This window comes from Nomia melanderi, chromosome 9, assembly GCF_051020985.1.
Source record: "Nomia melanderi isolate GNS246 chromosome 9, iyNomMela1, whole genome shotgun sequence".
NCBI classification, from domain to species: domain Eukaryota; kingdom Metazoa; phylum Arthropoda; class Insecta; order Hymenoptera; family Halictidae; genus Nomia; species Nomia melanderi.
The window spans coordinates 15152265-15176549 of NC_135007.1; the positions used below are offsets into that span (position 1 = coordinate 15152265).

At 47.8% G+C, this 24285-nt stretch overlaps 4 protein-coding genes across 11 annotated transcripts; 2 read left to right on the forward strand and 2 right to left on the reverse strand.

The window, feature by feature from the left end:
- Window positions 1–1085: 1085 nt before the first annotated feature.
- Window positions 1086–17762, forward strand: nompC (no mechanoreceptor potential C). Of its 8 annotated transcripts, none has more exons than XM_076371045.1 (15): window positions 1090–2136; window positions 2198–2299; window positions 3361–3462; window positions 4383–4499; window positions 5020–5220; window positions 5290–5673; window positions 5948–6268; window positions 6342–7569; window positions 7958–8133; window positions 8215–8643; window positions 9028–10054; window positions 16558–16685; window positions 16785–16933; window positions 17231–17370; window positions 17437–17447. In XM_076371045.1, coding segments are annotated over exons 1-15 (4845 nt in total). In that variant the 5' UTR covers window positions 1090–1797; the 3' UTR covers window positions 17439–17447. The 8 variants fall into 8 exon arrangements, 7 of the variants coding, with proteins under 7 accessions (XP_076227157.1, XP_076227158.1, XP_076227160.1 ...); XM_076371044.1 differs by having other exon boundaries at window positions 1091–2136; window positions 17231–17366; window positions 17437–17762; XM_076371042.1 differs by lacking the exons at window positions 16558–16685; window positions 16785–16933; window positions 17231–17370; window positions 17437–17447 and adding exons at window positions 10751–10864; window positions 12944–13211; window positions 13565–14261 and having other exon boundaries at window positions 1086–2136.
- Window positions 17763–18027: 265 nt separating this feature from the next.
- On the reverse strand, window positions 18028–19961 carry shu (inactive peptidyl-prolyl cis-trans isomerase shutdown). The gene is made up of 6 exons (XM_031989728.2): window positions 19720–19961; window positions 19400–19640; window positions 18862–19322; window positions 18565–18753; window positions 18379–18490; window positions 18028–18315 (listed from the first exon to the last, which is right to left on the reverse strand). The coding sequence occupies exons 1-6, from the start codon at window positions 19758–19760 to the stop codon at window positions 18028–18030; spliced, it is 1332 nt and encodes a 443-aa protein (XP_031845588.1). The 5' UTR covers window positions 19761–19961.
- On the forward strand, window positions 19942–21557 carry PIH1D1 (PIH1 domain containing 1). Its single transcript, XM_031989739.2, has 7 exons — window positions 19942–20137; window positions 20214–20286; window positions 20374–20559; window positions 20629–20801; window positions 20870–21115; window positions 21190–21333; window positions 21420–21557. The coding sequence occupies exons 1-7, from the start codon at window positions 20075–20077 to the stop codon at window positions 21465–21467; spliced, it is 933 nt and encodes a 310-aa protein (XP_031845599.1). The 5' UTR covers window positions 19942–20074; the 3' UTR covers window positions 21468–21557.
- LOC116432611 (sphingosine-1-phosphate phosphatase 2) lies at window positions 21489–24265 on the reverse strand. Its single transcript, XM_031989729.2, has 4 exons — window positions 23027–24265; window positions 22739–22940; window positions 22429–22653; window positions 21489–22346 (listed from the first exon to the last, which is right to left on the reverse strand). The coding sequence occupies exons 1-4, from the start codon at window positions 23490–23492 to the stop codon at window positions 21929–21931; spliced, it is 1311 nt and encodes a 436-aa protein (XP_031845589.1). The 5' UTR covers window positions 23493–24265; the 3' UTR covers window positions 21489–21928.
- Between the last annotated feature and the right edge of the window lie 20 nt (window positions 24266–24285).

The following is a 24285-nucleotide window of genomic DNA, read 5'->3' on the forward strand; positions in this document are numbered from 1 at the left end:
TGTTATGCGCTGTACATGGATGCGCTTGTATATTTTAGAGCTTCCTACGTCATTGCGAGATACATTTTTAATTATCGGAAAGTGTGACTGCTTAATAACTGGTCTGCATCGCGAATAGTAATTAGAGAGCGGTTGAGTAATCGATCCTTGAAACCTCGGCCTCGTGCTTTTTAAGCTCTCGACGTTTCACCTCGGTCTCCCGAATGTAGACGTCTGTTGGTGACGTCTATAAATTTATTTTTGATTGCTGAAGCGAAGACATTCGTGAAATTTAGGTATTACAACGGAGTGTGTTAGTTGGGCGTTATCAAAGCGCACGGTTATTGGGCGGAGATTACGGGAACCCTGGGATTCCACGAACCCAAATGTTATGTAATGCAGTGTTTACGGTATGCAAAATGTCTTTGTAAATCGTCTCTGATACGCTTACCGATAGCTGAGTCCTAGACATGTATACTTAATGGAAATTTTATCATCGGTCATAATTATTCTCCTTTATACGATATTTCCTCGACGTACACTACAAGTACACGATATCTATGTTTAACTAGTGTTCAACAATAACCGAACACAGCAGGTACAAGGTTCCTTCCCAGCCGTGCAAAAGCTCTGTAACTCCAATGCCCAAAATATTACAAATCAAGTTTCAACTTGGCAGTTGAACAATTACAGCTTCCGTTAGCCATGCGCCACATAAATATGATTATTTCAGATCGCTGTCATTTAGTTCAATTCAGTGTTTCCATGGTTTCGACTTTCTTAAAAACACGCGTTGACGCGAAATTTTGCCGTAGCCAAAGGGTTAAAGTGTGCACGTACAATGTGTATAATTACGTCATTACGACGTAGCACACGAGAAAGATTGCTTCTAAAAAATTTCAAACCTCAGGCCGAACGGCCCTCGGCGATATTAACACAAGAGGGTAGCTAAATTCCGTCCTATCATCATACTCTAGTATCCGCTATCCTTCGGCAATAAACGATCATACGCAACAACAGGCAGAAAATCTCTTGGGGGCTGAGAACGCCGCGAGGAGGGATGATAGCGATGGTAAATCGCCGGTGGTAGGAGGGCGGTCGCGGTTGAAGTCTAAAACCGTCGAGCCGAGATAGGTGGATGGCGTGCCTTGCGGGCCGCCGCCGGAAGTCGCGTGTCGACGTCGACCATGCCACACCGCCGTACCACCGTTTCCCCACCCCTGCTCGCAGGGGTGGCGGCCGTTCCCGGCTTCGCCGCCGCCACCGCCGCTCCGCTGCTCCGGCGGCACCGATCCGCATTTTCTTAGCTTCCGAGGAAGCGAGGCCTACGGTTAGGCCGGGTCAGGCCGAGAGGGCACGCGTCGTTGGTGCGCAGGCTGGCTTTCGAGCCCGCTCGCCGGTCTACGTTCTCGTTCGTTTTAGTGTAGAACAACCGGGTCGGCTACGCGGGGCGCGGTGGCGTGACAGTGATTGGTCGATCCCTGTTCCCCAGCGAGAGGGTCGAGGGAAAGGCAGGCAACCCTCTCGCGAGCCCTCCGCCGCGTAACGTCTTCAGAATCGCCAGGATAAACGCGCGGTTAGCACGCGCTCGGTCGTAGCTCACAGTCTCCGGCTGGCAGAGCAAACATTCTGTTCCGACTTCGCGCGGGGGGTAGCCGGCAGTGATCTCGGATAGAAAGGAAGGATCAGCGGGAGAGCAGAGGGAAGTCGCGGCGAGGATTCCCTTGCGGCGAACCGACGGAGGAAGGAAGCGGTTCCGTGAATCGCGAGCGATGCCCGGGAAGCGCTCTACGATGAGAGAGCCGCGCAAGAGGTACCATGAGCAGCAGTAACAGCAAGAAGCCGTCGGGCGGCAAGGACGAGAAGAAGAGTCCGTCGAGCAAAGAGGAGAGCCCGGTCGCCGCGAAGGATGACGCCGCCGGAGGACCGTCCTCGACGGGAAGCGCCGGAGGAGCAGCGAGCGCGGATGGCGCGCAGCCCGGTAGCAAGCCAGGATCGGCCGGGGCCACCGCCAGGGAAGCCTCGCAGAAGCTTCTCGGGCTTACCGCGCGCGGAGAATGGGCACCGGTGGACCAGCTGCTCAAATCTCTGGAGAAGGCGGTGCAGAACGCGGGGGAGGACGGGAATGTCACTCCTCTGACGGGCGTCACGGACCCGGTTAGTCGGATCGAGGGCAAAGATCGACGAACAAACTCGTTACCGATCCGTTGTTTTCCAGACGACGGGCATGACGCCGCTGATGTACGCGGTGAAGGACAACCGCGCGGGCCTGCTAGACCGGATGATCGAGCTGGGAGCGGACGTGGGCTCGAGGAACAACGCAAGTATCACGACTAATTAGACTTAATCGGCGGGACACGGTCTCGCCGCGCGCGAATAGTTACAGCGAACGGATTCGAAGAATGCTTCCATCGATCCCTCGCGGTTCCGCCGAATTCCATGAATTCGCGGGCGAAACCGCGCCGCGCCGCGCCGGCTGTCGTTTCGTGCTCGCGAGCAAGGCGGCCGGCGGGTACGCTTTTATAAATAAGCGTTCGCGGCCGCGTTACGTGGCACCGACACGTAATTTCCAGCAGCCTGCGTGGCCGGGGTTGGTGCAGACCACGGAACGTGTACTGTTAACGATCTCCATGTAATCCGTGTCCCGAGTCCGTATGAAGGAGGGTAAGATCGCGTGAAGGAGGGCCAAGGCCAAGGGGTTCCGGCGCGGTTCGCGAGAAAGTAAGCGGGCGCAGGCGGCAAGTAGGCCGGCGAGTCACTAGGGCGAAAAAGTGGTTCGATCGTTCTGGCCGATAACGAGCCGTTCTTTTCTTTCAGATTTCTATCGACGCGTTTCTTCGTTGCCGCGATCACCGATTACGCGGCGACGCCCACGCGGCCCCTAAGCATCGGCGAGCCCTTGGCCGACCAACCTCTGGAGGAAACGTCCCACCGCGGCCGCGGTATTTCCCCGTTACTCGGCCGCGGTTCCGAGAATCTCGGAAGCTTCGGGAAAAAGTTGACGCGGCCGTCGTTGAGCTCGACCTAACGAGGCTAATCGCGAGCCCAGGGATCGCCGGCCCCACCCACGCTCGCCCCGACATCGTTTTCGAACCGTTCGACCCCGGAGAAAACCGTTCGTTTCATTCTGGGCGCGGCGAAACGCGATTTATTACCGGGCTTCCATACCCCGCCGCACCGGAGGCGAATCTTGCCGATTTATACTTCGTCCACGACCACCGCCGCTCTATCGCCGCGGCCGCAGCCGCCATTTACACGGCTACCCGCAGCGATCCCGTCCGATAGGGTGGAAGTAACCGCGAAGGGTGAATGGAAGTAGCGCGTCGATCATCCGCGGGACGATTCGTTGGCCCTGACGAGATTGCCCCTCGTTTTTCACAGGACAATTACAATGCCCTCCACATCGCGGCCATGTACTCCAGGGAGGACGTCGTCAAGCTGCTGTTGTCGAAGCGGGGCGTCGATCCGTACGCCACCGGCGGGGTACGCTTCTCCATTCCCTCGATCGCTCCGATTCGGATTACAAGGAGAATGACAGATAGAAAAGATTTGCCTTTCAATGAAACGCTATGGACATTGTAGTGGATATCTAGGAATGGAAAACCTTAAGACTTTTTCCACGATGATCCTCGGTTTTCGAAGAGAATGAATTTTAAGCTTGTATGCTACTGTAATTATAATTCAAAGGAAAACAGAGGAAAACGGAAAAAAAGAATTCCAAGCATGGAGATTCGGAATTACCTTCGGTGTCATAGCTAGAGATGCTACCACTGTTGCCATACCTTGGTACACTAGCCTTCTTATAATCATCTTATTACAGTGACATACAAATTTGAAACTCATTTGTTTCGAAAACGAAGGACCATTGTCCAAAAAGCCACGAGAGTTTCTCATTTCCAGATACGTATTATAACATACACAAGGTTTCATTCAAACAGATTTTTACGACTGGCCCTCTCCTTGTTAGATCGCAACGACGCGATAGAACTCAGTCGTCGCTACTTAAAATCATGGACATCTTGATCGAAACTTTTTCACCTTGAGTTCCTGGCTCGTAAGGTTTCCATTGTTAACCCTCGGACTGCCAGCTGTTCATATTTTCCCCCGATTCGAGCGGGTCTTCGCATTACCATGCTGAAATGCATCGAGTATCGATCAAATATGCGATTAAATATATAGTTCTTTTACGACGGCAATAAAAGTTACTTCAAACGAGCCGATAACGTTTTACAACTGCGCGGGGCACGCCGGCTTCCTCGGCAGTCCGAGGGCTAATTCGTTTTAGAGTACAGAGTCGTAGGAGATTAGCGGAATTTCTCTGGGAATTAGCGGAATTAGCGATTCCAGATTACAGTACAACACTCCGGCGTAATCAATCTGAATAATAAAATGTTGGAGCACAGCCGAGGCAGCAGACCGCGGTGCACCTGGTCGCGTCGAGGCAAACGGGCACCGCAACCTCGATCCTCCGCGCGCTGCTGGCCGCCGCGGGACGCGACATCAGGCTGAAAGTCGACGGGGTAAGATCGGAAACCCTCCACGGAATTTTCCAATTCCCTGATCCGACGATATCCTTCGATCCCGAGCCGAGACCGACGGTCTCCTACCACGGACGGTTCCCCTATCGCCCGGCGTTCCCCGATTGCCGGCCACATTTCTCGCGTGACGCGAATGATGCCCCGGGAATATCACTGCCTGGTACCGAACAGCTGTCATAATTCTCCGCCGGCTCGCTTCTTCTTCTTCTCTCTTCGCTCGCCCTCCCATTCCCATCCGTTCCCCTTCCTGCCCCACACAGAGGCAAGCACACACAACTTTCCTAATGTTCGCCGTCCCGTAAACGAGCGGGACCGGGGCGATTCGGCTCGCCGACGTCGATTTTTACGTCCTCGTACCAACGACCGCGACTATTTATGAAAATCGTACTTTTATCCGTTACCTCCACCACGCGCGAAACGTTCGTCGATGGATATCTCCTATTTTCTCCCGGTTCTTCCCTGAGAACTCCTCCCGCAACACGTCCGATGCGCTGTTTCGCAGAAAGGGAAGATACCGCTGCTCCTGGCCGTGGAGGCTGGCAACCAGTCCATGTGTCGAGAGCTGCTGGCTCAACAGGCGCCTGATCAGCTCCGCGCTACCACGCCGACCGGCGATTCCGCTCTTCATCTGGCTGCTAGGAGGAGGGACATCGACATGGTGCGGATACTGGTGGACTACGGAGCAACGGTGGACATGCAGAATGTACGTGGCACCGGTCGGGAGGAGGTTTAGCCTCGGAGGAAGATGGGAAAAGCGACTTTACCGTTTCAGGGCGAGGGGCAAACCGCGCTGCACATAGCGAGCGCGGAGGGCGACGAGACTCTTGTCAAGTACTTCTACGGAGTCAGGGCGTCCGCGTCCATTACCGACCATCAGGATCGCACTCCGATGCACCTGGCAGCCGAGTACGGACACGCGTCCATAATCGAGCTGCTGGCGGATAAGTTCAAGGCCAGCATATTCGAGAGGACCAAGGACGGGTCCACGCTGATGCACATCGCCTCGCTGAACGGCCACTCGGAGTGCGCGACGATGCTCTTCAAGAAGGGCGTTTACTTGCACATGCCAAACAAACGGGGCGCCAGGTCGATCCACACCGCCGCCAAGTACGGTCACGTCGGGATTATAAGCACCCTGTTGCAGCGGGGCGAGAAGGTACGGTGCTTCCTGTGGATTCCTCGTGTTGTCTCGGAGCTTGTTACAGTTTCTAGAGGGCTATCGAATCGAACGGATATTATACGTGCCTCGGAAGCTCGTGTGGACGGCATCTTTCTTCAACGTACTGTCCACAGATATCTTTTCATGTCTCCTTCGAACTGTGCTCTGTGCCGTACTTGCTCTTTCGATTGAGAAGTGAAAAGATGTCTGAGGACAGTAGACGAAAGTTCCGAGGAGTTGAACAGATGCGATCGGTTTACCTGCTGCATAGGTGGACGCAACGACGAACGACAATTACACCGCGTTGCACATAGCCGTGGAAAACGCGAAACCTGCGGTGGTAGAGACGCTACTAGGTTACGGGGCCGAGGTTCACGTGAGGGGTGGCAAGCTCCGCGAGACGCCTCTGCATATAGCCGCGAGGGTGCCGGACGGTGACAGGTGCGCGTTGATGTTGCTGAAATCCGGAGCGGGGCCGAACCTGACCACCGACGACGGACAGACGCCTGTGCACGTGGCGGCCAGCCACGGGAACTTGGCTACCTTGCTGCTCCTGCTGGAGGATGGCGGTGATCCCATGTACAAGTCGAAGGTAGAAATCCTCGTTGCTCTAACGCGAAACAGCTTTCTCCTGTTCTGGTGACGCAGTAAGGTTTCCCCTGTAGAACGGCGAGACTCCGCTGCACTTGGCCTGCAGAGGGTGCAAGGCCGACGTGGTGCGCCACTTGATCCAGTTCGTGAAGGAGAAGAAGGGTCCGGAAACGGCGACCTCGTATGTCAACAGCGTGACAAACGAGGGCGCGAGCGCCCTGCATTACGCCGCGCAGATCGAGCCGTCGGAAGTGAAGACTCCCGGCGACGACCGGGCGGTGGTTCGCGCGCTGCTCGAAGGCGGCGCGGACGTGTCCCTGCAAACTAAACAGGCGCAGGAGTCGGCGTTCCACTACTGCGCGCTAGCGGGTAACAACGAAGTGCTGTCCGAGATGATAAGTCGCATGTCGGCCACCGAGGTGCAGAAGGCCTTGAACCGTCAGAGCGCGGTCGGCTGGACGCCGTTGCTCATCGCCGCGCACAGGGGACACATGGAGCTGGTGACCAACCTGCTGGCGAATCACGCGAGGGTCGACGTGTTCGATCTCGAAGGGAGATCCGCGCTTCATCTGGCCGCCGAGCACGGCTACCTGCAGGTCTGCGACGCGCTGCTCGCGAACAAAGCGTTCATAAACTCGAAGTCGAGGGTCGGCCGGACCGCGCTGCATTTGGCAGCGATGAACGGCTACTCGCATCTCGTCAAGTTCCTCGTGCAGGACCATGGCGCTGCGATAGACGTTCTTACGCTGAGAAAGCAGACGCCTCTTCATTTGGCGGCCGGCGCCGGTCAGCTGGAAGTTTGCAAGCTGCTGCTGGAGCTAGGCGCGAGCATCGACGCGACCGACGATCAGGGACAGAAGCCGATTCACGCGGCGGCGATGAACAATTACGCGGAGGTCGCTCAGCTGTTCCTCCAGAGACACCCGAGCCTCGTGATGGCGTGCACCAAGGACGGCAACACTTGCGCCCACATCGCGGCGATGCAGGGCAGCGTGCGCGTGATCGAGGAGCTGATGAAATTCGATCGCCAAGGCGTGATCTCCGCGAGGAACAAGTTGACGGAGGCGACGCCGCTTCAGCTGGCGGCCGAGGGAGGTCACGCAGAGGTGGTGAAAGCGTTGGTCAGAGCAGGTGCGTCCTGCGCGGATGAAAATCGAGCCGGTTTCACTGCGGTTCATTTGGCCGCGCAGCATGGACACGGCCAGGTACTCGAGGTGATGAGGTCCTCCACCTCTTTGCGCATATCCAGCAAGAAACTCGGGGTCACCGCTCTCCACGTCGCAGCTTACTTCGGACAAGCTGGTAAATCTCCTCCTACGATCGAGCAAATGCATCCTGTCCGCAAAGAATCTGACAAGGGAACATTTTCAGCACACGTCGATGTTAATAGAACTAATGAGACATAATTCTCGAGAAAATATTTTACGCGTATTCTTTCTTATCGGTCAAATTGATCATTTCCAGGCTTTCAATTTAATAAGAAAACCCCTCTTCCACACCCTCTAGTTTCAAAGATATAAAAAATCAACTCTCAACTTTGAAGGGTGTTTTAACCCGTTCAAAGTGGACGTTGGCTAAGAAAAAGCAGTGTCAAATATTTTCTTAAGACCTACATCTCGCATAGGTTTCCTCAAAATCGATGCGTGCTGGTTGGAAAGGTACCCTCGCATAAGTGAATGAACTTTCGCAGATACCGTGCGCGAGTTGCTAACCCACGTGCCAGGGACAGTAAAGTCCGATCCGCCAACCGGCGGCACGCTGGTTGGCGAGCTGGGAACGGAATCCGGGATGACTCCGCTGCATCTGGCCGCTTATTCCGGGAACGAGAACGTGGTTCGATTGCTGTTGAACTCGGCTGGCGTGCAGGTACTGTAAAAATAAGGGTCTCCGTGAGAAATATGTCCAGGAACCAACGGACTGACGCGTACGTGTTACTTGCCCGGAAAGGTGGAGGCTGCTACCACGGAGAACGGCTTCAATCCTCTCCACTTGGCATGTTTCGGCGGTCACATCACGGTGGTGGGCCTGCTGCTGAGCCGATCCGCGGAGCTGTTGCACAGCTCGGACCGTTACGGGAAGACCGGTCTCCACATCGCGGCGACCCACGGCCACTACCAGATGGTCGAGGTGCTGCTCGGCCAGGGGGCGGAAATAAACGCGACGGATAAGAACGGCTGGACGCCGCTGCACTGCGCCGCCCGCGCCGGCTATCTCGACGTTGTTAAATTGCTGGTGGAGAGCGGCGCCTCGCCGAAGAGCGAGACCAATCTCGGCAGCGCGCCGATCTGGTTCGCCGCCTCCGAGGGTCACAACGACGTGCTCAAGTATCTCATGGAGAAGGAGCACGATACCTATGCCCTGATGGAGGATAAGAGGGTGAGCGAAGTCTTTCTTCGAGTCTCGCTTCTACCTCCGCCTTCTCCCCTCCCCGCACCCCTTGCCCACGTAGAGGCCGGTCTCGCGATCCGCGCACGGAATTCGAAAAGTTTCGACGCAGGCAATGATCATCGCTCGGTCGAGCCAATAAATTTTCGGCGAACGGCCACGTTAGATAGCTGGCACGCGATCCGTGAGCAGCTTTCTAGCCGCGTGACCTCCCGCTCTTGCCGGTAAACGATTGACGCGTTCACTGCTGCACCGATCTTCGATGACTTTCGTTCGAGGTTGTACCAGATATTGAAACGCGAGATTCAATCGTGGAAGTACTCGAATGTTTCGAGTAACCTGCGACGAGTTAGATGGCAATCGTTGGTCTTTCAGTTCGTGTACAACATGATGGTCTGCAGCAAGAGCAACAACAACAAGCCGATCGAGGAGTTCGTGTTGGTGTCCCCGGCGCCGGTGGACACCGCCGCGAAGCTGTCCAACATCTACATGAAGCTGTCGGAGAAGGAGAAAGAGAGGGCGAAGGATTTGATCGCAGCCGGGAAGCAGTGCGAGGCGATGGCCACGGAACTGTTGGCCCTGGCTGCGGGCGCGGACTCGGCTGGAAGGATTCTGACGTCGATGGACCGGAGGAACGTGGAGTTCTTGGACGTGCTGATCGAGAACGAGCAGAAGGAGGTGATCGCGCACACGGTGGTGCAGAGGTACCTGCAGGAGCTGTGGCAGGGCAGCTTGAACTGGAACGCGTTCAGGACGATCCTCCTGTTCATCGCGTTCCTCGTATGCCCGCCTGTCTGGGTGGTGTTCGCTCTGCCTCTCGGCCACAAGTACAACAACGTACCAATCATCAAGTTCATGTCGTACCTGACGTCCCACATATATCTGATGGTCTTCCTGTTGCTGGTCGGCATAATTCCTATATACCCGGTGGTCAGGGCGAGCCTGCTGCCCTACTGGTACGAGTGGTGTCTGTTGGTGATGCTGTCCGGGCTGTTGCTCTTCGAGCTGACCAATCCCAGCGACAAGAGCGGCCTGGGCTGGATCAAGTTAGCGGTGCTGCTGTTCGGAATATTCGGCGTAGCCTTCCATCTGATGGGCTTCGTGATCGTCCACCGACCTTACTGGCCTACTCTGCTCTACCTCAGGAACCAGCTGTTCGCGTTAAGCTTCCTGCTAGCCTGCGTACAGATCCTCGACTTCCTGTCGTTCCATCATCTGTTCGGCCCCTGGGCGATCATCATCGGCAACCTGATGAAGGACCTCGCGAGGTTCCTCGCGGTGCTCGCGATCTTCGTGTTCGGGTTCTCGATGCACTTCGTCGCGCTGAACCAGGCGTTCAAGAACCAGTCGATCCAGGACGCCCGCGCCGACGACAAGAAGAAGAAGGGCGCCTTCTACGACGGTAAGTGTCGACGCACGTGATCCTTTCGACGTTGCCAGGGGAAACGGAGCGAGACTCCAAGCCTCCCGCCCTCACTTCTACCCTTGTCTTTATCCCGTCGGATACGATATCGCAGCTACTCCGATCTAGAAACGGAACAAAAAAAAAAAAAAAAAATGAGATGAAACGATCCGTGAACCGAAACGATGTAAGAACGGAAAGTCAGCGGCGCGGTCGATGGGACCGCGAACATGCGATACACGCGCGATTACACGGACACGTCTACGAGGACACGGCTCGCACACGTGTCCGTTTGCAGGTCGTTTCGCGGACGAGCACGCGTACTCGACGCTTCTTCTCCTATCGTGCGGAACAGTATCGCATAGATTCGATAACGCCCGAACGCATGACGCGTGCTCCTCGCCTTGACTGAGAAAAACCGTTTTCCTTGATCCCACTTCCGCGACGCCTCGACTCTCTCGAGCGAGTTTCGAACGTATGCGGCATACGATTGTGCGATCTCGTGGGTCGATAGACGTATTAGAGATTTCGAACGCGATTGGACCGGGAAAGATCCATCGCCGCTGTCCCGACTAGCCAATACGTAGAGCAAAACCGATTATATTACCGAACACGAAATTTAGAAAACACCTATATAAAAAGCCTCGTGCAAACCTCGAGACAAACGCATATAACCGGTTGAATTGCAATGAATAGATTTGTTGGCCAATGTTACGGAATGGATGATGGAGACGCCGTCGACGGCGCCTCCTCGTCGCTACGGCCGCTACAAGAAAGTTAAAGAGTGTTGTGACGATAGCTCCCGAGATAGTAAGTTGTTCGCCGATTTTCGGAACGTTCTCTTAACGAGACGCCGCAATTAACCGGATCTAACGGAACGTGAGATGAATGGCAAATGGCACGTGCACAACGGAATGCAGGACACGATTCTTCTTGGTGTCGTATCGTCTGCATTGTGCGTTTCGCCGGAGATGTGTGTTGCCTGCTGGGACTGCTGCCTGATTTCAATCAGCATAAATCTATTATATTATATATGATTTTTGCAACGACGCGAGAAACGTTTCCTCACTGACGCGCCGTAAACCCGCGCTGCGATTCGGCGCTTCCGTAGTCTGTACCTTCCAATTTCTCCATACTGCAACAACGTTGCTCCCTTGTCAAACGGTCCGTCATCGTCTTCCTTCGCCTCTCTGATATCATCTCGCCCTCAAAACGATTCGGGAGCTCGAATCGCAGCTACTCGGTGTCCACGGCTCGATCTCGATCTCCTCACCGGTCTCGAGATCTCAGCGTACCCGCCGAGCGGGTTGCCGACGACCACCGCCCGGCTTGTTTCGTGAATCTCACGGGGGCGCCAATCGAGTGCGCGTTTCTCCACAGCCTCTGTTGTGCATCGTTCTTGCATTTCTCTAAACGTGTTTATCCTTCATACATTAAGAGCAATTTGTTGTTTTCCTCGTGCTGTTCGAGTCTTGCGCAATGCGTGTTTTTCTCTGTGTCACATTGTAATCGGCAAACGTCGGTCATGTCGGGCATCGGAGCGATGGCTCGGATCATCATCGTTTTGATACCGACGTACCGGCCCGACGCGCGCACTTCAACCAATAACCAGATCCCACGTTATCCATTTCTACGTCCCGCTAACGTCACTTCGCCCGTCCGTCCCGTTCCTCCTATCTCCCGAATCCAACGCTCCTCCGACACGCGGTCGCTTCGCGTAGTTCCTTCGACGCGACGATCCCTCGAGAGGCAGCGAAGCGTCCGACCTTATTACTTTTGTCCTTGCATGCGCACGGTAAATAGTTCCATTTCTGCGTAACGTGTACGTTCGCGCGGCTCCTCTCGCCGGTTCCTATTCGTACGCCTGGGGAAAAACAGTCGGATAAGAAAAAAAAGAGAAAAAAATAAAAGCACGGAAAACGAGAGGAACACGAAGCGAGAGAAAGGTGGGAGAGAGCACGCGCGCGAGCGTGGAAAGGGGGAGAGAGAGAGAGAGAGAGAGAGAGAGAGAGAGAGGGAGAGAGAGAAAGCGAAGGGGATGAACGGGGAAAAGACAAACGGTTCGTCGTCGTCGTCGTCTGCATGCTGCATCTCATCGTCCAGAGCAAACGAATCGATTATTGCCGAGTTCCGGAGAACCGGGGTAGAGAAGAGCACACGGAGAGCCCGCGCAATTCGAATCCGGTCGATAACGTACACACACAGACACGTAACACACCTCGGGCTTTTGTAGATCGACTCGATTGCATCCCGCGAAGCCGCTCGTTGCGGGAAAGTTACGCTGAAATGAGAGGGAGAATGACGGAAGCGTTAAAAAGAACAGAAACCACGCGCACTGGACGTAATAGGATAAAAATTCGGATAGAAAAAAAAAGCAAAAAAAAAACAAAACAAAACTGAGTAACGAAACGACGAGTACCACTCTCGACAATGTTTTAGACGTCACCCGGAAAATCACACGACATGGATCGAAGCTCACGGAACGTCCGGCATGCATCCAACGTTATTCGCAAGCATGGCCAAAGTCTCTGTATTAGCATGAGCATGTTCGTTCAGTACGTTCATCGTTCGTTCGTTCGTTCGTTCGTTCGTTCGTTGGTTCGCTCGTTTCCTACGATCGTTCTTCGTTCGTTTACTTCTAATGTGCGTTATGATATTATATATATATATATATATTACACCACCCGCATCCATACATAGCGAGCCCACCAGTAGCCAGCCTGTCTGAACGGCACGAAGCAACAGCAACAAGCGCAAGTCACGAGAGAAACCGTGATAACCAAAAAACATCTAAAAAAAAAAAAAAAAAATCAACAAATCAAAAAAAAAACAAACAAATCAAATGCAGACAAATCAAAGAACCATATGTGTGTGTGCCTCGAATTCCAGTAAAGATGAACCCGGTACTCGCCTTCGAGTACCTGTTCTTCGCCGTCTTTGGCCAAACCACCCATGGCGAGCTGAAGGTCGAGACCAATCAGCCGCAGTGGACCTCGGTCCTCTTCAAGCTGGCATTCGGCGTATACATGTTGGTCTCGGTAGTCGTATTAATTAATCTGCTGATCGCCATGATGAGCGACACCTACCAGAGGATACAGGCGCAATCGGACATTGAGTGGAAATACGGGCTGAGTAAACTGATCCGTAACATGCACAGGTAAGCCTCTCCACGGGCGAGCGTATACCGTTTCCGAGGCCGATATCGGATCTCCCCGCCGGGCGAGCGCGCGCGCGCTCGATCGGAATTCAAAATATCCGCCCGTACGAAATATCGCTTCCTTGCGGGACGGGAGCCCGCGGGATACGATCCGCACGAACACCCTCTGGCGCTCCGCCGCTACTACCACCCACACCCCTATAACTCTGTACGCCTGTCTCTGCTCTGTCGTGTTGTCGCACGATGTTGTCGGCTCTGCTCAACCGCGCCGCGTCTCTCGCCGCGTAGATCTCTCGCTTATTAAGAAACCGAACATCTGCGGGATAGGCTGGACACGCGATTCCGTGTTGCAGAACGACCACCGCCCCGTCGCCCCTTAACTTGCTCACTACGTGGATCGTGTACTTCATCAAGGTGTGCAAGCAACGCGCCGCCAAACGTAAACGGCCCTCGTTGGTCCACATGATGGGGCTACAGCGGGCCGGTCGACTGTCGCCGCGCTCGAAGATGGGCGCGAAATGGCTGGCGAAAGTGAAAAAAGGCCAAGTCAGGCCGAAAGACAGCGTCGCGCTGTCTGTGGTGCATTTGAGCCCGCTCGGCAGCCAGTTGTCGTTTAATAGCGCGACCAGGATCGAAAGCGTGGTCGACTGGGATTCGATACGTAAGAAATACCTGGCGCTGACCGGGAACGAGCCCGAGAAAGAGGCAGACAAAGACGACAAGGACGAGGACAACGAGAACGAGGACGAGAACGGACCCACCAACTCGTCCGCGATGCCAGCCACGACGTCCACGCCGCCTATTTAGAGGAACCCTGGTTCCTCACCTCGGAAAGCGACGGGCGTTCTTCCGTCCGGCGGTCGCGTACACACGATTTGTTACATTATTCTAACGTTGTTGGACTCCGCTCGCGGCAACGGTGCTCCGAGAGAGAGAGCCGTCTCGCGTCAACGCAACGCATCCATAGGTACATACATCTCGGTAGTTGGACTCGTCGCCGCAATCGAAGATCAACGATCTTCCCGCGAGATATAGACGGGCCGTCGTACGTTTCGGGATTTACGTAAGTAACGCACGGGCACGGGAGATACATAGCGTGACACGAGAGTGTCGTATCGTGCGTCCAACGTTGACCCAGCATGGCTATCTCCTCCTCTTCATGGATTGCGCTTGTAATCCCCTTAAAGCGGCTCTTCCCGCGACCGGTCTTCCGCATTTCGCGTGCCTGAAAGTAGAAGGAAGCGATCAGTTGCGGGAACTGCGAAGTCGCAGCAAAACGCATCCCTTGATACGTAATACCGTAGAACGACGCGGCGTTCGTACCTCGTGTCTTAGCGATTTAGCCATTAGCGACACGCAGCCTCGAGAAGCAATTCGAGGCGGGCAAACCGACACGCACCTATCTTTTAACACCCGTACAAATGCAAATGCGACACACACCCGACACCGACCGAACGTTACCTCTAACTCGACCGACAGAACGACCGACCGGTATAGACATATGCATTTGCATTATAAGATTCTAGGCCGCGGTGCGAACAGACTTTTCACGAGACATATTCGTTCCCACGTATTTCCAGTCAGGATGAGTCCCGTACTGGCCGTTGAGTTATTGTTCTTCGCCATCTTCGGTCAGACGACCCACGAACAATTCAAGGTCGAAACAATGCAGCCCGAGTGGACCAGAGTGCTGTTCAAGCTCACCTTCGGCATATACATGCTGGTCTCGGTGGTCGTGCTGATTAATCTGCTGATCGCGATGATGAGCGATACATACCAGCGGATACAAGCACAGTCCGACATCGAGTGGAAGTACGGACTGAGTAAACTCGTTAGGAACATGCACAGGTAAGAGGTGGGACACCGGTGTTCAAAGTCTTCCTTAACCGTTACCGAGCGTTTTGCATGCCCGCGGATTTTCGTGTCGCCCACCGGTTGTTAGCGCCGCCGCGTTCGATTACAACCCGGGCGTCTTCCGGCCAAGGCTGATCCTAATTGACCGTGGACACGTTTCTTCGATGCGCAGGACAAGCACAGCTCCGTCCCCGCTGAATCTGTTTACCACCTGGATGACGTATCTGTACAAGCTGTGCAAAAAACGCGCCGCGAAAAAGCAACGGCCGTCCCTGGTCCGCCTGATGGGTGGACTCCAGAGGGCCGACGCGCTTTCCCCGCGTTCCCGTATGGGCGCCAAGTGGCTGTCCAAAGTGAAAAAGACTCAGGTGGCTCACAAGGACAGCGTCGCCCTGTCCGTCGTTCACCTGAGTCCCCTTGGTAGCCAACTGTCGTTCAGCAACGCGGTCAGAATCGACAACGTCGTCGACTGGGAAGCGGTCAGACGGAAGTACCGAGACCTCTACGGCGATACGCTCGAGAAACACGCCGAGGAATCGAAAGATTCCGCGGAGCACGAGGCGATCACGGCGACACTGGAAAACTCGCTGGTCGTTGTACCTGCTGGGAATCAAGCACCGCCGACCACCGTCCCTTGAATTGAATTTCTGTGACATTTACTTCCACGCAAGACACGACGATACCTCGAAACATTGTTCTCCGGCGTAGACAGTGTGTACAGCCCACCCAACCCCGTCCCCTTGCTCGTACAAATCTTTCTTATCGAAATAAACGTCGAAACCGATCGGACCGTTCTGTGATTCTTTCACCACCGACGACAAACCTTATCTCGTGTCCCTTGTCTCGCGACGTCGTACCGTAATATGATGATTTCAGCCGCTTCTTGACAGGGAGCTAGACCCCGGATTGCGAGTCCGGTGATAACTTCGACGATTACCGTTTGCGCACCGTCACTGCCTTGAATGTTTCACCAAACAAGTTGACGAACCAGTAACCGATTCCTTGAGGTGTCAGCGGGACAATCCTAGAGAATGATTGCACGTGTGCATGCTGGCTGGCTCTCGACCATCACGACGCTTGCAAACCCGGCGATACATATAGTTTACACGCGTATTTGCGAGATCGTATCGTGAACACGGTGCATCGACCGTCCGCCGATTGATCAGCTTTCCGTCGATCATTGACACGCATTCTCCATCGCTAGATTCACCAGACCTCCCGACTCGACCACTCATTCGTACGCCGTTCGGAACGTTCGAAATTCATTTGCGGATCTCATTCATTCGCTTCGTCCTCCCTTCCTGACGCCCTTGCCCCTCCATCGCATGCGTTTCAAGGCTGGACCATGATCTGAAATAAGACCGGCGATATCATCCCCGAGTTACTCGATCGATTTTCGTTCTTCTCGAGCCCACGTGTGTCAGACGCCCGTTCGACCTGAACGCGGAGCGGACGCGTTCGCCCATTTAGACGGTTGATTCCATTCTTTCAGTGAAAGTGAATCCCATCGATATCACGGAAAATCTGTTCTTCGCTATTTTCGGCCAGAAGGACACGGACGACTTCACGATGTCGTTAAAGCGAAAGCTGCAACCGAGTTGGACCATATATTTATTTAAGGTCAGGACAACGTTCGCGGAACAGCGGCCGGGCTGGCGCGCGCGATTCGAACAAGCGACTGTTCGCGTTCAATGATCACCTGGTGTAATGTTCCGGCAGGTATCATTCTCCCTATACATGTTGGTTAGCGTCATAGTACTGATCAATCTGTTGATCGCGATGATGTCCGACACGTACCAAAGTATCCAGTCGCAGAGCGACATCGAGTGGAAGTACGGGCTTAGCAAACTGATTCGCAAAATGCAAAAGTAAGTAGAAAGGCGCACGATCAAGTAGGTTTCAGTAATCGCGGCAACTTAACTGGAACAAAAATGGTAAAATCGACGATAAATAAAAAGTAAGGAGCCGTAATGTATCGAAGACCTTCCAGAACGATTCTTTTCTCGTCGATTAGTCAGAGTTTCCGGTAAAAAATTATCGAGCGTTCCCCAAACGCTCACCATGAAAGGTACCGTCGCTACAAGAGAAACATTATTATAATTTGTAGGGCATGATTCTGTATAGAAGATAAAAAAAGAAAATCAACCACCTATCCTTTTTTTAAGAACAAAAACAGCGCCTTCGCCCCTGAACCTATTTTCTTCTTGGATCACGTACATCGTTAAACTATGCACGGCACACCGCCGCCGTGAACGCAAAACGGGCGTGACGCGACTATTCACGGGCCACCCCTTTTTCCAGGTATGTGGCACGTCAAAAGTTGACCTTAAAATATCGATGAATGATCGTTTTCCTTTTCTTTTTCCTTTAGGATAACGGGATATCACCGCAGCAACGCGACGCCACCAATTTTCCATTACTTCGACCAACTCCATTGGAAAGTCAATTATCTTTAAAAGATTCATCTAGAATTGAGAACATCGTTGAATGGGACCTAGTCAGACGAAAATATAGAGCACGGTTCGGAAATGAAACTGAAAAGCCTCTTCCAGAAGATTCGTCTACGATTAATCCAAACGTTTAAATGTTTTATATACACTTTTTAGTAACACTATAACGACCACTGTAGAGACGCGATATATTTCGTCACTTTTTCGAACTCTTTATACCTCCAATTTGATATCTCTTTTTATCTCGTCGCTAATACTATAAACTACAAGTCCTCTGAACTATCCTCATGTACCAATTGAAGTTTCTTCCGCTTCGTTGAAGTCCTTGATTTAGTAAATATTACGGGGATTGTCCTGAAGTTCCTATAAGTCAATTTATGTAAAATGAAAAGAAGAACAATGAGAATTTACGAAAAGTATAAATCTTTTTTCTGGAAATGTTCAAAGAATCACGAGTAATACACTTTCATATCTTATAAAAGATACTAAATTTACAAGTGGACATAACGACCTTAGTAGCTAGATTTATTGAGAAATGTAATTTCTCTTCCGTATCTTTGATGTGTGGTAATTAAAAGACCAAACGCAGCAGCCTGTTCTCGTATGCATTTATCTTCTTCCGGTGTTAACGATTCCGGAAGTGGTTGCCTTAATAATTGACTGTCTTTTGAGAAAGTTTCGCACATCTTACGCGCAGCTTCCTCAAACGTTGTTTGTTTTTTCTCTTTCTGCTGAGTTTTCAAACACTTTGACCATAGTTGTTTCTCTATGTCCGTGTATTTTCGTTGATTCTCGTTTACCTAAAAGTAACAAATAAAATAAAATGCTTATAAAATGTTTGTTGCTTGAATATTAATATTTACCAATCTAATTTCCTTAATAGTCACTTCATTATTAGGTTCCATTGTAAGGGCCAATTGTAATTGTTCCATTGCTCTGTTATACTCTCCCATTTTAAATAAAGCTCTACCATGACTGGAACAAAAAAACATAGACCCTATTTTCATCTACAGATGTGTTTATCATAAATTGTAATCAGTAAGACATACTTGAAATGAGTTTTTGCTGATGGTATAGGTACTCTATTGCACGCGATACAAGCACGACGAGGCATATTCTCCATATTGTAACAAACTGCAAGATTGCTGTAGCCCCTTGAAATCCATTTGTTAAATTCTCCTTCTTCTTCATCATTTTTTAATTCTGCTCTTTCCAACCAATTAATTGCTTTTGCATACCTAATATTATATTACAGTTTAAAATTTTTATTTTGTCAATAAATTTTTTGTTAAACATTCAAATTACCACTACATTGTCCCAGTCCTACAATATTTGGAAGAACTTACTCTCGTATTGCTTGCTTAAACTTTTTTTTATGAAAACAATCTTTAGCAGTATTAAATTTAGCACGTGCCCGTGTAACAACATTTGCAAATATTCTTTTCTCCTCTATGGAAAGATTATCAAGTGTCTCTACAGATCCATTATCCACAAAATCAATGAGGTGAACAATGAATAAAATCTCAGCATTTGGAGGAATACGAGGAAGGCAACCAAGTCTTCCATATGCTAAATCAGGATGCACAATGAATATTGCTATTTCATGCTTTTTCATAGTTGATATAGCAATCTCCAAACCAGGTAGTAATGAACCCTGATTAAGACGGTATGTTTCTGCTCCTCCCCGAGTGAAACTTGAATCGAATGGCTCATCATTGTACTCAAAATGTCCTAAATATTTTATAGTAACTTGAGCGTCAAAAGGAATAATTTCTCCAACACCCTTCTGCTTTTCAAATTTCATAATCTGCAAATGATAATAAAAACGAATATATAAAAAAGTATTAATTTATACAAGTACATTTTAGATAAACATTCATTTACCTTGCCATTTCCACAAATATCCGTCATTTTAGTTTTTAATTCATCAAAGCTTATACCAAAAAGAGAAGCAGAATTATCAGCTTCATCGTCGTCATCATTGTCTTGAAAATCGTTCATATTTAATAAATTTAAAACCTCCTCGTTAGATAATGGAACCGTCGACGAGTAAGAAAAGTCTTCTTCTTCGGGTTGCAGATATTCACCGACTTCGAATACAAGTCCGTCCTTCCCTGTTAAATCGCTGAAGTAAACATATCAATAAGTATCCTTTTCAATGTTACGTTAATAGATTATTATAATATTTATTAATTTTTCCGTACCTCAGGGTTAATCCTTCCATTGCATTCACACACCGTGCCATTTTAACAACAGCTAAGAAGATAGACCGTAATAATTTATAAAGGTAAAATTATTACTGTTCAACGTTAATACAACACTGAATTCTGAAAAACGTGTTTCACTCAAACTAAAGTTTCATGTTTTGAAGAACAACAAACATGATCCCCGCCAATTTTTGCTCTCGTGTTCTAAGTCATTGATCAAAGCGCTATCTATACGCAGATACGGTATACTTTCAACTTCGTAGATGTTTATTGAGTGTGGGTAGTTATTAAACAACTACATCTTAAAGAATACATTAAATTTCAATAAAATTGGTGAAGATATTTTCATACCATGAGTAACAGAACGTTTCTTGATGTCGATGATACAATATTAACACAAAATTTAACATTGCCAGTAAGTAAACAAATTAGTAATGAAAATATTATTTTAAAATTGACAGATTCTCTGTAAATATTTGTGATTTTACTAGGAAACTGTGGCACAGGATAATTTACTGAAACAGCTTGATTCGAAACCTTTCTTTATTGTCCAACCTAAGCCTGGTAAGTTTATATACAACATTATAAACATGACAAAAAATAATAATTACTTGTATTAAATACATAAGCTATATTCGTTTAACATTTTAGGAATATGTGTAAAAACAAAAACAGATGCAGATGAAAAGGTTTTTTTAAATATATGTACATCAGATAAAATACCAGCACCTGAAGATATATCTGATGCAAAACTTATAGAGATAATCTCAGAAGAAAAAGCTTCAGATTTTGTTATACCTTTGAGTATAGGAACTGAAAGACTTGAATCTGATAAAGGTGTCTAAATCTTTCAAATAAATTTAAAAAAAATTAATATTTAATTTTATGATATAATTAATATTATAGGTGGATCGCCTTGTGTAACATGTGACATTGTAATTAATACAACATATTTTGAAAAATGTCAGAAACAGAAGAACTTCTTAATCTTTACAATAACAGTTATAATAGAGGGTACAGGAGCAAAGATCAATAAAAATCTAAATCTAGAAGAATATGTAATTCTTAAGAATCGTAAGGTATTATTGTTTTTTAATATAGGAAAATAAATAAAATTGATAAGTAGTTAATATCATATTTATTCCAGGTCATGGGAAAATTACAACAATTCAGAATTGAAAATCGCGAACCAAGAACTCATACACAAACTAAAAAGCCTCTTATTGAAGAAATCAAATCCTCTCCAAAAGAAAGTTATAAGAAAAAAAATGAAATTAAAGAGACAGAAATCTCTTCAAAATCTATAGATTCAAAGATAGATTATGTATTATTGAAACAACCTTTAAAAGGAACTGCAACAAACTTAATTGGTCTATTTTACATGCCTAAAGGGGTAACATAAATGAATTTTCATCTACAATCAGTGACCACAGAAAAATATTGTTGTTTTCTTTACATTTTTTACAGATTAATAGTGAAGACATGGAAGTACTCCTGAATGAAGATCGTATTGTAATTAATGTTGATAAGATTGGACTTACCTGTGATCTTTCAATTCCCTATACCATAAATGTAGCAAGTGTAAAATGTCTTTTGGATAAATATCTCAGGGTAAGAGTATCTATTTATTATAAAACGTATTATACAACAAAAAGAAATCATGTTAAAATAACATGAATTTTGTATAACTTTTATAGGTGCTTAGATTAGATATGCCTGTCCAAAATGCTACAGACTGTGTTTAATAAATAACAAACGTAAGCATATTAAGTTTATAAATAGTTTTATTGTAACATTAATTATATTCAAAAACAAATACAAGCAGTATCTTGTTCTCTGCTGTTTTTTTTTCTTCGTAACAATAAAACTTTGATGTGCGTGAATAGCATAATTATTTTTAAGCTTATGAAGATCGATCAATATTTGTATATGAACAAGACAACTGTGACTTGAATCTAATCAACAATTATGGAAGATTCAACTTATACTTTTTGGTATAAGAAATATTACAAAATATCCAACAAACACATTATAAAAACAAATTGTAACATTACATACAACTGTTTTCTTTTTGTACAAAAAAATTATATCACAAGCATTAGTATTGGAATGTGGAACATATGCTAAAATAGTAATCGTATTCCATAGCTTATTTAAGTTCAAGATATGTATTACACCATTCTGATAACTAAGATCTATAGTCAATTTATATTTCCGTGTAAAATGTTGGTCGTTCAATTCCTATCATGGTGAAAATGTTTGGCAAGAGGTACACTGTATTTAAACCTATCATGAAACAAGTTAGATATTTATAGACTAGATCAACAAGAACCTTATTTTTATTTTCTGAATAGTTTTGACTTTTCATAAGGTCTCTAGCATTGATTTTTAATATGGCACACATTGCTCCATAACTAACGGATTTGCAAACAGCTCTTGTTACAAGAATGCTGCAAAATCCAAGTATTGTTCTAAGTATCAAGCAATCAAGCATTGCATATGAAGGCCATACAATATGATATGGTGGAACCTTTGTGGGAGTTATCATAGCCCCAGTCTTATAATTAAGCCATGCTCCTACATGAACCCCAGTAGTAACAGACACCACCATACTTGTGTCACCCCTGTAATAAAAATATAAAAAATGATACTGATAGATTGAGATAAAATTCATTGATAGAATTAATAAAATATTCCATTCATTACCTGGTTGGTGTCCATCTGTTGCTTGTGGGATAATAGACTATCACAACTATACTTATAGCAATTAAGGTTGCTAAAGCCCAAAAATTCGATATAAAATAATAATCTGTTATATCCACTAAGGGTATTAGTGGAATCATTAATGCGATAGCTAATATTAAACCTGCCAGAATATCTAACACTGTGTGCATGCCCAAATAAAGCCTGCTCATACACACAAGTGTACACCTTTCAAAGAAATAAAGATAGGTATACATTACACCCATTATTAACTTTATAAACCTCTACTGTTAAGTCACAATGTATCACTTACCAAAGAAAAGCAATCATCCAACCAATAGAAAAAGGATAAATATATCTATTCATTGTAAATAATACTACACTGAAAGGAATTGATACGCCAATCATGGCATGAGTAGATGGCATACCATATTCTTCTGACCATTTTGATTGCAATCGAATTGCTGGTGGGCACGCAGGTCTTGGCCAACGTATAATATCTTTTAGTATCTGACCTAAATAAGTTATACATTTACAATACTACAACAAATTATTTTGTTTAAATATAATTGGTGTCAAATTCTATTAAATAACCACATACCTGTAGTGATAGTGATGGCCCATACTAAGACAACCCGTCTACCCACTGCCCCATCAATATTCCAAAACCAAAATGGTATAAATGTAGAGTAAAATATTTCATCTCCTAATTGAGTTCCAAATAAAAACAAATAATACCAAAAGTAATTTGTTATGGTATAGTTTGAATCATTAGAAACAGAAAGTAATTCTTCCTGTTCGTCGTTCGAAGCACTGGTACCGGCTGCGTTGATGGATTTTCTCAAAAATGGAACGTGACCGTTCTCCTTTGATTCTCCAGATTCACGCGTACAACTAGTTAAGTCGTGTTCAAACACCGAAGAAGTAATTTCGCGCGTCTCATTAACCGAGTTCTCCTCATAATGTTCTTTGAAATTTCTCTTATGATGGATTTTCACGCCAAAAGCTTTCTGAATTTCAGCGACTAAAGACGCGTCTTTCAAGTATTCCACGATTTCCGACCACATATTTTTTTTATGTATACTGCACTACTGTTATCGCGGGAGGAGTAAGATTTTCTCTGATGATTCTGAGGAACATTATCGGTCCACTGGATGCGGCAACATTAAATTCTTAGAATCGATAATAATAAGCTTTAGTATAAAAACGGAAAAAGTCTGTGCATGTGATCATAAACAAAGCTGCCACGTGAATGTTAATTCAGTGTATAAAATATTCATGATTCACTTAAAAACTTCATTCAAATGAAGTAGAAAGAAGTGGCATTAGTAAGTGAAGCCGCAGTAGTTGCTTAGATTGAACATCTAAATAAATACAAAGTCAAAGATCTTCTCATAGATCATCTTAAGATGTAATAGCCTTCACTGATTTCACAAGACGTCATGGAGCACTGCTTAAATCACGTATGGTCACATTACAGACGCTATACATCCCTTAACTCGCCGTATTCGGAGCGAGACTGACGATTACGTTTTATGGTCGCTTTACAACGAAATCAATGATTAAATAAATCACATTCTTACAGATGGCGACGCGTTAATATTCTTAACTACTAATCAATGGCAAGCTTAACATCATAATTTTATATAAAATGTCCCAATGCATTAGCGCATTTTATCAAAATGGAAGAGTTAGCTAATGAGCTACATAACTCTGCAATACAATTTTCCTTCCATTGGCGAGGTTAAATGTTATCAATTATTTACTATTTAAATTTGGATAGGCTCGAATGATAACCAGAATAAAGAAGGAATCTGGACACACGCTATTTGTGTTGCAGTGCTTTGTAGTTTACTCGCA